The sequence below is a fragment of the Scatophagus argus genome, chromosome 12 (genome assembly GCF_020382885.2).
Source record: "Scatophagus argus isolate fScaArg1 chromosome 12, fScaArg1.pri, whole genome shotgun sequence".
In the NCBI taxonomy this organism is placed as follows: domain Eukaryota; kingdom Metazoa; phylum Chordata; class Actinopteri; family Scatophagidae; genus Scatophagus; species Scatophagus argus.
Window position 1 is genome coordinate 7,547,579 of NC_058504.1, and position 10,757 is coordinate 7,558,335.

The 10,757-nt window shown below is 41.0% G+C and overlaps 3 protein-coding genes across 4 annotated transcripts; 1 reads left to right on the forward strand and 2 right to left on the reverse strand.

The window, feature by feature from the left end:
* Nucleotides 1-337: 337 nt before the first annotated feature.
* On the reverse strand, nt 338-3,298 carry mars2 (methionyl-tRNA synthetase 2, mitochondrial). The gene is made up of 3 exons (XM_046406440.1): nt 2,711-3,298; nt 1,984-2,318; nt 338-1,556 (listed from the first exon to the last, which is right to left on the reverse strand). Exons 1-3 carry the CDS (start codon nt 2,994-2,996, stop codon nt 399-401), a joined length of 1,779 nt encoding a protein of 592 aa, XP_046262396.1. The 5' UTR covers nt 2,997-3,298; the 3' UTR covers nt 338-398.
* zgc:101583 (uncharacterized protein LOC494104 homolog) lies at nt 2,825-8,900 on the forward strand. Of its 2 annotated transcripts, none has more exons than XM_046406444.1 (5): nt 2,825-2,920; nt 5,761-5,817; nt 6,059-6,149; nt 6,794-6,954; nt 7,078-8,900. In XM_046406444.1, coding segments are annotated over exons 2-5 (876 nt in total). In that variant the 5' UTR covers nt 2,825-2,920; nt 5,761-5,816; the 3' UTR covers nt 7,701-8,900. The 2 variants fall into 2 exon arrangements, with proteins under 2 accessions (XP_046262400.1, XP_046262399.1); XM_046406443.1 differs by lacking the exon at nt 2,825-2,920 and adding an exon at nt 3,477-4,726.
* A 20-nt stretch (nt 8,901-8,920) lies between these two features.
* timm8a (translocase of inner mitochondrial membrane 8 homolog A (yeast)) lies at nt 8,921-10,582 on the reverse strand. Its single transcript, XM_046406447.1, has 2 exons — nt 10,325-10,582; nt 8,921-9,615 (listed from the first exon to the last, which is right to left on the reverse strand). Exons 1-2 carry the CDS (start codon nt 10,433-10,435, stop codon nt 9,454-9,456), a joined length of 273 nt encoding a protein of 90 aa, XP_046262403.1. The 5' UTR covers nt 10,436-10,582; the 3' UTR covers nt 8,921-9,453.
* Between the last annotated feature and the right edge of the window lie 175 nt (nt 10,583-10,757).

Sequence of the window (10,757 nt, forward strand, 5' to 3'; positions counted from 1 at the left end):
GCCATTAAGTGATTCATCCCACATCTAATTTGAATTGAGGTGTTCAAACAGCAATTTAATGTACATGAGAATTTAATTCACCAGTTCTGTGGGAAAGGGAGAATGGATGTAATTAATTCAAATCATAAATAGGAGTCTGGAAGGATTAAAAAAAAAAAAAGATGTACAGTAGTAGATGACATTTATATTTCACAGAAACTGTGAAAGGCCTAAAATTTTGATGTCATAATAGGAAGTGCGGCAGTCACTAATAACATTAATGATGGCCTTGTTTATTTCATGTGTCCCAGTTAGCCAACATGCTGAAACTGAAGTATCCAAATGGTATCAACCACAATTAACAGGAATTTTATTTCTTTATTGGTCAAATCAATACACAGAGAACATATATCAAGTCTTCATTGCAACTTTGTTTTTTGTTTAACAACATTCTGACTCTCCAAGCGTCTAAAAAGCACTCCAGGTTCAGATCCGAGAGCTCTCCCTTCAAAGGGAGAGTCCATTCCCTGATACCTTGGTAGGAAATTCAAGTCTGCCCAGCTCCTCTCGCCTGCTTGCACCCCGAGTCGAGTTAGCAGCCTGTTAGAAATCTCTGGCACTACTGGCTGGAGAAGTGTTCCATAAATCCTCAGGCACTCAAAGGAGACATGGATGATGGTGTCCAGCCAGCGTTGGTCTTTACTGTCTCTTCTATCCAGCTTCCAAGGTGCATGGCGCTGAAGAAACCCGTTCGTCTGCCTCACACAGGTGCTGATGGCCTCCAGAGCTTTGTATATATGCATGCTCTCATAGTGCTGCTCTACCACACCAGGGAGATGCTTCACAGCATCCAGCATGTGATAGTCTTCCATCACAGCCCTGCCTCCATGTTCTCTTGAGAAGGACTGGGGGCAGAACGAGGGGTAGACCTGAGCTGGGTTAAGAGCAGGGGCTGTGCAGCGGTGAAGCAGACCACCCAGAGAGTCACAGAGCTCTGCGTTTAGCAGCTTGATAACTTTGTCATCTGTGTAGTCGCAGTCTGAGTCTGGAACACCCTGACGCAGAAGAAAGTACCTCATACCATCAGTCGTGTACATCTGTGAGCGTTCAAGAGGATCCACAACATTTCCCAAACTTTTAGACATCTTCTTTCCTCCTACAGTCCAATGAGAATGCACATGTATTGCCTGTGGAAGTGGCAGTCCAGCCCCCAGAAGAAAAGATGGCCAGTAGATGGCATGAAATTTTAAGATGTCCTTTCCGACAATGTGGTGGGCCACATTCCACCATTGGTCATGTTTATTTGGATAGCCAGCTACTGTTAGATAGTTCACCAGAGCATCTAGCCAGACATAGATGGTTTGTTCGGCATCACCGGGGACTGGGATGCCCCACTGAAGGCGGCTTCTCTGGCGAGAGACTGAAAGATCAGGAAGATCCTCCTGCAGCCACTGGAGAACATCCTGGTAGAAACGCTCAGGCTGTACAGCCTGGGGATTTCCTCTGAGCCAGTCAAGAAGCTGAGACCGAAACTCTGACAGACGGAACATGTAGTTCTCCTCTTTCATCCATTCCACCTGCAAAATAGTGGAGCAAAGAAGTTCATTGATGAAGTAAAATTGGACATGCTGTGGAGTTGTGACTTTAATTTTTTAAAAGAATAGTTAGACATTTTGGAAAATAGTTGGATGAGAAGATCAATACCACTCATACATTGGTCCATTCAATATGAAGATGGAGCCATGAGATGGTTGACTAACGCAGAGTTAAAAAAAAAAAAAAAAATAGCCCAACACATAACCTCTCATAAAATCACAACTGGTTGTTTTTACACTGTGGTGTTTGTGCACTTTTAACCAAAAAGACAGAATGTGAAAGTGAGTTTTAGAAGCACTAGCAGAAAGAATGTTTATCTTAGGGCAGAGTTTAGTCCCTGAAAAGGACAACAAGTGCCATTTTTGCACTCATTTTCTCCACTAAAATCACAAAGTTCATTCCAATTACCTTGTGGCCACTCTCCAGTGAAACCTTGACCACCTTCCCTGATGAATCCAAAGCATCAGCTACCTGTGATGGCATGAGGAAGCTTTCATCCTGTGTGGAGTACCAGCCTTCATAAGTCCCCTTATAGATGAGTCCTTTGTTCCAGAGCACTGCCCAGAAATGTTCCACAGCCTGACAGTGTCTCTGCTCAGTGGTTCTTATGTAGTCCGTATACGATATGCTGCAGCTGTTAAAGAGATGTTTGAACCTCTCCGACACATTAGTGCAGAAAGTCATGGGATCTTTACCTGCAGTGTCAGCAGCTTGCTGGATTTTCAAGCCATGTTCATCTGTGCCTGAAATGCAGACAATATGGTGTGTTATTAATATTTACTTGACAGGCTGATCAATTGTTTTGATAGTGAGATCTCAAGAAAAAAGTGACCATCCATGATTCTCAGACATCTTCAAATTACTTTTGTCCAAAGCCCAAAATACTGAATCTGCATTGATATAAAACAGAAAAAAAGCAGCAAGTATGTATACTTGACAGGCTGAAACCAGTCTCTGACATTTTTGCTTTATCAACTACTCTCTTCTGTTGTAATGTCAGATTCACATTGCTACATAGTTAATAAATGTTTCTGTGCACACATTTCTAATATAACCTCTGATGTGATTGAAATGTAGAGATTTGTGCTGACAGAAATTCCTTCATTACACGTGTTTCAGTCAATGGAGGATTTACCTGTTGAAAACTTTGAGTTGAAGCCCTGAATAACTTTGTACCTGTGAAGGCAGTCAGCTATCACAGCTGAGTACAAGTGGCCTAAATGAGGAGAAGCATTTACATAGAAGATTGGAGTGGTTACATAGTAACTCCTGTCATCTTTGCTGAACTGTGTACTTGCGTGTCTCAACGCAGCGACCCTCTGATGTCTCGACAGAGCCGTAATTGGTGAGAAAAACTGATTGTGTTGCAATCTGTGAACAGCTTTACAGCTTCTGGTTGTAAACAGAAATGGGAGTATCATGACTGGATAGCAGTCGATGTCCACGTTAAGTCCACCAAACGATATTTTGTCCAGGAAATACAGTAACAATTTGGTCTGGTACGTGCTAGCTAGCTAGCCATGCATTTAGCTAGTTAAAGATTTCGCAGGAAATAAAGCACAGGCGGAAAAACGCAACCTTTATCGAAACATTACTAGAAGATCATGAGTATGCCTGGTAAGTGATTTTAGTGAAATTGACGGGAACTATTAAATAATACGTTTTTTGTCTGAAACAGCAATGCATTTGTTATTCTCGTTTGTCAAGTTTAGCACCTTTTCCGGTTTCTGTACGCAACAATCTCTCGTCCAATCAAAACTTTGCAACGTAGTGCGCAACCGCAATCTATCCGCAACCTCCTACTTATCAGACGTTAAAGTTGTCTTGACGTGAAGATTTAAATTAGTCGAGCAGCAAAATATCAAATTTTAAGCTTTTAAGTCAGTGAGTGCACTCAGAAGCACCAGGAAATTATTTTCAAATAACTTTATTGGAATAGGTTAGCATTACAGACACACAAGGCATGCAACAAACTTGGGCAAAATAAAAGTACAATTGGTTATAAGAAAGCATAACAAAGAATTGTCCACTGTAATGGTCTTGGTCATACGGAGATTGTTACACCATCAGTCACAGATATGTATTCCTTCAATGCAGAGTCTAGGAATTCGTCCACAATGGACTATAATGCGAGAAATCCCATCAAATAGAGTCACTGTAATACACTTTGAGACATGTTCATATTTCTTTTTGATGATGGTATGCCATTTTTACTCAGAGAACTTATGTAAGGACAAAACACTTGCTTAAGTAACATAACTGATGAATGATTCATGATGAAGAAGAAACGTGTTGCTGTAAATTAATTTCCTCATAGGAGACTTGATTGAGGATTCAAAGGTCTGGACACAGGCAAGTAGATTAACCTACCCAACAGCATATGCATTAGTTGGAATAAGCACAACTTTCAACAACAGCATTTTACAGGAGTGAAATATAGCATAGACATACAGTAAATACTTTGGTAATATTCAAAAACTCTATAATAGTAGTAGCATAAAACACAGACAGTGGTCGTTTTTCTTCAAAATGCGTACTTTCTTATTATTTTTTTTAATATGAAGTTTAATACATTCGCCTCAAACGATTTTCAAGTTACAGTAGACGATGAACATGTGACGGTGACAGGCGGAAGAACAACTTCCGCCCTCCTCGTGGTTTCCTGGGCAATTACCAGGAAGTACCATGTAGGCCAGCCAATCAGCTGCTGAAGTAAGTTTTTACGTGAATTCGCAGGTACAGTCTTGCCAAAAGGATCACTTCGCAGAAGTTTGATAGTGTAATGGATTGAATTAAACCAGTGCCAAGTTAGAGGGCTTTTCAGTATTTAATTCCTAAGCATGTCTACCAGCCTAAAAAACTAATTTCGAGATCGTCGGTGTGGTTAAGCTGTCATGTGATTTTAAAACATGACGCCTGTTGTTGCTGGTCTTCAGAAAAGTTCCCGAAAGCTTCGTTTGTCGTAGAAGTTCTGTTATTTTAGCATTCGTGGGGAAGAGATTCTGTGTTGGCTTTCAGATGGAAGTAAATCGTCTGGACTTCTACATCGGTCTCTCTCTGGCTGTGAGCTCCAGTGTTTTTATCGGTGGGAGTTTTATCCTGAAGAAGAAAGGCCTGCTGCGTTTGGCCGGCAAAGGTTCAATGCGAGCAGGTAGATACCACAAGCTTTGTTAACGTGAAACTTTAGCTTTAACGATCTTAAAGTGGTCCGTGGTGGAGGATTTCTTGCGAAGTAATGTGTATTTTGGTATATTCCTGTGAGGTACTCCTGTATATTCATGGTCCTTTTAATGTGTTTTTAAATACATACATGCATACATTCAGCTTATACAGAATTAGTTTGGTGTTTTTGCCCACACCCAGCTTGAACACAAGTGTAGTTCTTCAAAAGGCAAAGACTACACATGTCATGTGTTAAGCCAGGTGTCCCACCTGATCCACATTATGCAAGACTGTAATTAATTTTGGAAATAGGGACAGAAATTGGATAATTGTTAGTCACAGGTGTAAAAACTAAACGCTAACTAACCTGGCTCATGTGATGCATAACATGTCATTCACCTTCACTACTCAATTCAATATTATGAAACTCAACTGAAAAAGCTACATTTCAGTTGCTATTTCATCAAGTACACCAAACTGAAACTAAGGCAATCTAATGCAGTACTCTTCTGTAGTAGCTACAGTGATCCATTACTGTAACTGAAGGAAAAACTACAACACTGTGAAGGATGTGTGAGGATTATGTTTAATAATGTACAAGCTTTATAAAAATAGTTTCTGTGGAGGGATGGCCAGGGATGATGGAGGGATGCAGGTGGTGCACTCAATCTGGAAAGGAGAAAGAAAAACACTTAATATGATGACATCTGACATCAAAGTGCCTTATTTCACTAGGCACTTTATATGTTTTACTCACTCACCTTACATTCTACTGGCACGTTACACTCTACCTCTACCTTATTTTGCACTACATTACACTGTTTACTGTTGTATATATACTTTTTTTATATTGCCTTGTATATATATTTTATATATGCTGCTTTTTTGTTGCTATTTTTAACATTTTGTTTAGCTTGTTGTGTGTATTGCTGCTGCTGCACTGCAATTTCCCAGCCTGGGATCAATAAAGTTTATCTATCTATCTATCTGTCTACTCCAGTTTTTCTTTTCTGCATCTCACAGGTCAAGGGGGGTATGCTTACCTGAAGGAATGGCTGTGGTGGGCAGGACTAATTTCAAGTAAGTGAATGACTTAAAAATGGGTCAGCTGTGTTCCATCCATGCCCCAGAAACACTGAGATCTTTGTTCTGAGGGGTGAAGTTAGGCTCTTGTGGGTTTGGTATTTTTGCTGGTGATGTTGCAGTAGATGCAACTCCCACACCAAGTGCACATTCCTTCAAAGAGCACATTTGCACATGTGGGTTGAAAGAGAACAATATTTCACCTTTTAACCAGTTGCAGTTCATGTTTATATTCTAGTGGGAGCTGGAGAGGCTGCTAACTTCGCAGCATATGCGTTTGCACCGGCCACGCTGGTGACTCCCCTTGGAGCGTTGAGTGTACTTGTAAGGTAACTGTTGAGTTCTACCAAGCAGTTTTTCATACCACTGATTTTATTGTTACTCATGTATTTGGTTAGTGTGCTACCAGTACTCCTATGCCAATATATGCTAGCCTTTTCATTAATTAAGGATAAGTCTGGTGATATTCTGTATTTGTGTTGTTGTCAACAAAGACCAAAACCAACAAAAACTTCATGGCACAAGAAACTTGGGTGTCATCATTGAAAGTGAGCTGATTGTACAGATCTACTGTATTGGAGATGTGTATGAAGCATCAATGCTCCATGCTTAAGGAAATTATATTTATTACATTGTTTAATGTGTAGCTGTGTATTTTAAGTACTGAAGTCTGCCACAAGCTCATTGGTTTTGATGATTCTGAGCTTCAGATTCACCCCCCCCCCCCCCCCCCCCCAAAAAAAAACAAAACAAAAAAACCCCAAAAAAACAGTTATTGCAAGTTCAAATTGTCTTGTGACTTGTCACATTTGCACATATTGACTCCCATGGGGAAGTGATCCTTTTTAGCTTGTGACCCCTCTAGAATATCACCAAACTGATCTTTCTAATATGTAAGTTTTTGAATATGTGTAAGGTTTAAAGTTTGTACTGAGTCTCTGAGTGTGTTTGCATCACTTGTTCTTCCTTGCAGTGCAGTACTCTCCTCGTACTTTCTGAATGAGAGGCTGAATGTGCATGGGAAGATTGGTTGTGTGCTGTGTGTCCTGGGTTCAACAGTGATGGTGATCCATGCCCCACAGGAGGAGGAGGTTGCTTCCCTCAGTGCCATGGCTGAGAAGCTTGCAGACCCAGGTAGGACCAGCCCTTTATCAGTGTGATGTGATTAACCCTGTTGGGGGAAACTAAATCCCAGATAAGGGTTGGATGGATTTTTTTCCCTAAAGATACTAACTCACTCTTGAATGCTTCCACTAGGTTTCATTGTGTTTGCTGTGTGCGTTGTTGGAAGCAGCCTGGGTCTTATCTTTGCTGTGGCTCCACGATTTGGACAGAAGAATGTGCTGGTCTACATCCTGATCTGCTCTGTGATTGGCTCCCTCTCTGTGTCTTGTGTCAAGGGCCTGGGCATTGGCATTAAGGAGCTGTTTGCTGGTACAGCAGTGCTGAAGGAACCCCTGTTCTGGGCGTTAGTCATCTGCCTGGTAATCTGTGTCAGCATTCAAATCAGTTACCTGAACAAAGCCCTCGACATCTTTAACACCTCCATAGTCACTCCCATCTATTACGTCTTTTTCACCACCTCTGTCATGGCCTGCTCAGCCATCCTCTTTAAGGAATGGTTGAGAATGACCGTCGATGGAGTAGTGGGAACGATTAGCGGGTTCCTCACGATCATTTTAGGAATCTTCCTCCTCCATGCCTTCAAAGACATTACATTTAGCTGGGATTCCCTCCCACTCTACCTGAGGAAGGGTCCTCAGGGATTTCCCTGGGCGCATCAGCCTTACATGGCTCTTCCTAGCCACGACATGCAAGTCGAAGAGGAGATGAAGCAGCCCAGAGAAGGAGGCTCGAAGGAGTGCTGGAGTATGCATTAGATAGCTTCTTAAGGAGGACCGGTATTCTTGTCAGTACTTCAGAAAAAATCCTTATTGTTACTCCAAAGCTTTAATGCACATCACAGCTTTACAGTGTGACTAGTTCGTCAAGTTTATTTTACACAATGCAGTATGCACTGGATGAACAAAGTTGTTAGTAAGCAGAATGTTCCTGTCAGCACAGTGGATTTCATTTAGTTTTTATCTTGGTTGCACATGATGTTGAAACAGGACAGATTTCTAATACTATATTATACTGTATAGTATAATGTGAATGTCAGTTGCTCTGCCGTGCACATTGTTGTTTTGTTTTTTGTTTTTACAGTATATTAAGTTTTAAAACTTAGATATGGGTGGATGGCTGAAATGTATAAATTGCATTTATTTCACTCCTGTGAAGCACACTTTGAAATTGTGTTGTTGTTGTTGTGTCAGATGAAGAATATTATGGCTAATGACGTCCAAAGCTTCAAATATCACTGCTGCTTTAGTTAGATGAGTTTTGAAAGTTTTACAGTTAAACTATGTGGTTAGCACACTAGTGGGATAAGAAGAGAATACATAATTATGATAACATTTCCTCATGATACGAACCAATGACCAATTGTAATTTGCTCATTTAATTCCCACAGTGGCACTCAGACTAAACCGCCAAAAAGGTACGTTTGTGTTTCCTGCAATTATATTTTATGTCTAGGCTTTTTACTGTAACCTGTTTCACAATAATATCTGTATTTAATGCAGCCATTTTCAACAGGAGTATGTAGATTTAATGACATGCAGGCTTCTTGGACTTTACACAAAACTAAAATGATTATATAATTAATTGCTTCATCTGCCCATCACTAAAATTAGTTGAACATTAAATAAGCAAGACTGTTTCTTCTGTTACTAAAAACAATCTTATTTATAGTTTTGCACTTTTAACCTTTGCATATATTGTACAAATGTATGACTTTACCACCATTGTGAAGGCACAAGATTTCGCTTGCTCTGAATGCATTTCAGTTATCTGCTGTTGAACAAGTATGACTAATCCCATGTACTGTAATGCCTCCGTGTTATTTACAAAGGGCGCCAAAGAATGTTTTTGTTTAAATTTACTCTCAACATGTGCCAATTTGTAACATATATTAAATGTAACTTTTACTTGTTGTTGTAATGCTGATTAAAGCATAACTGCAATGTTACTTAACGACAGTTTATCAAAAGAGGCAGAATTATTTGGCATTTTGTTTATTGCATATGTACAGTCCAGAACCTCATGCCGCTTCGATCAAAACATTGGTAGTCCTCTCGAATTACAGCAGACTGTATGGTGAAGTCTTTGTGGCTGTTAAACAGCTGGTGAGCTGAACATTCCAGATGCATCTTTCTGCAGTCTCCTACACTTAACCCATTAGTTTACAGCAGTGGATATTAATACGCTCAGGTCCAGTTTCACAGTCTGATTGGTAAACTGATCTGAAATCTGTCACTTGACAAACAAAACCAACGTAAGGTCAACAGACCACAGTGTTCTGCAACACTTATATCCTGCTATGTGGAGGACAAATTAAGACCTGGATTTGTGCATGAGTCCGCACATGGTGTTAATCTCAGGCACTTGTGTCAAAAGTAACATTTAATCTTCCTTTTATTCCCGGTTTAAGTGACAGTCCACCAGCACACAGTCAGCTGTCAGGACCAAACGGCCTTGTCACAGAGCAGGGGACGCGTGGACATGTCTCATCAGTCCTTTCAGTGACAGTTTTCAGTCTGACATGGTCTCAGAGAATGAGCCCCTGCTTCTCTGAGTCTGTTCCAGTCTGTTCAGGATAAACTGGCTGGTGTCGATAAACCGCTCCACGCAGTTGACGAAGCACATTTCTGTCCTGGAGTCCAGCTTTGGCCCGGGTTTATCCATACATTTCTCCTGGAGATCAAGAGACCAGTAAAGAGGGAGAGGGGACGAGATGAGGCAAGGTGTTACATGGAGTACATCACATTTAGCACAAGAGCTTGTTGGTTAAAAACGTGACAAATTAACGTTGGAGCAAGTCCTGACGCGTGACCTCAGCATTACGTCGCCTCGTCATTACGTCACGAGGGAGGACTTAATATTTTTACCTGTTTAACAGCAGCAGACTGCGTCCTAAGAGGTATTTTTCGTGATCTCACAAATGTCTTATTTCAATCCAGTGCAATGAAATGTTGTCAGTGATGAACATTTCCACACACTGACGCTAAGCGCCGCTCTTCCTGTCCGGCGCGGTGGCGTAGTGGCCATTAGACTTAAACGACTGTTCCGAAGACATTTTATCGTTCCGGTTAGACAGCGGAACAAATGCTCTAATCACGAACACACCTGAAGATACAGCTTGCAGCTGAGTAACAGGAAAATAATGATTGAAAACCTTGCCTCCAGAGGGGAACGATATGTACCCAAAACCCTAACTGAAAACGTACTCAGACCACTCATGGGGCCGCGTATGGCCTTATTTTAGATCTGGACACCATTTTTTGACGGCAAATCATAGACATAACTTCTCGACTTTTCTGCCAAGGTAAGACGAGCTAGCTATCAGCTATATATGTAAAAAGCAAACTGCATAGCTGCAATGCTAGCCTGCAGGTGATCTTACCCAGCAAACCTCAGTCATTTGATGCACCAGCTGCTGAAATCTTTGTTTTTGAGACTCGATTTCGATGAAGTGCTGAAGCTGAGGGTCGGCTGTCGCTCCTTGGCCATCCATATTCTGCCAAACTGGGGTCGTAAGAACACTATTTTCCCAATTCCGAAAGCCTTATGGCTGTATTGCTGACCTTCACGTGTATGTATGAACGACAGGAAACCGGAAGCATCTCGGCCAATCACAGCGCGTAGGCCTTCTGACGGCACTCGTCATCATACATACGTTAGTTGTCATAGCAGCCATATTGAATGGTAATACCTTCTTTAATTAAACGAATAAAGCTAATGCCAACGCATGCAAAATATTATTGTTACATTATATCTGTTAACATTTGATTATAATGTGAGACAAACATTCAACAAGCTCAGATTTTTGACAGTCA

What these genes read in the sequence shown, in the direction of transcription:
- mars2 (XM_046406440.1), bottom strand. Translation starts at nt 2,996, where the DNA reads ATGATACTCCCATTTCTGTTTACAACCAGAAGCTGTAAAGCTGTTCAC. An exon ending in CAACTCAAAGTTTTCAACAG is followed by an intron (nt 2,319 to 2,710) that starts GTAAATCCTCCA and finishes TCTGCATTTCAG; the next exon opens with GCACAGATGAACATGGCTTG. An exon ending in CACTGGAGAGTGGCCACAAG is followed by an intron (nt 1,557 to 1,983) that starts GTAATTGGAATG and finishes ACTATTTTGCAG; the next exon opens with GTGGAATGGATGAAAGAGGA.
- zgc:101583 (XM_046406443.1), top strand. Translation starts at nt 4,594, where the DNA reads ATGGAAGTAAATCGTCTGGACTTCTACATCGGTCTCTCTCTGGCTGTG. An exon ending in CAAAGGTTCAATGCGAGCAG is followed by an intron (nt 4,727 to 5,760) that starts GTAGATACCACA and finishes TGCATCTCACAG; the next exon opens with GTCAAGGGGGGTATGCTTAC. An exon ending in GCGTTGAGTGTACTTGTAAG is followed by an intron (nt 6,150 to 6,793) that starts GTAACTGTTGAG and finishes TCTTCCTTGCAG; the next exon opens with TGCAGTACTCTCCTCGTACT.
- timm8a (XM_046406447.1), bottom strand. Translation starts at nt 10,435, where the DNA reads ATGGATGGCCAAGGAGCGACAGCCGACCCTCAGCTTCAGCACTTCATC. An exon ending in AAATGACTGAGGTTTGCTGG is followed by an intron (nt 9,616 to 10,324) that starts GTAAGATCACCT and finishes CTTGATCTCCAG; the next exon opens with GAGAAATGTATGGATAAACC.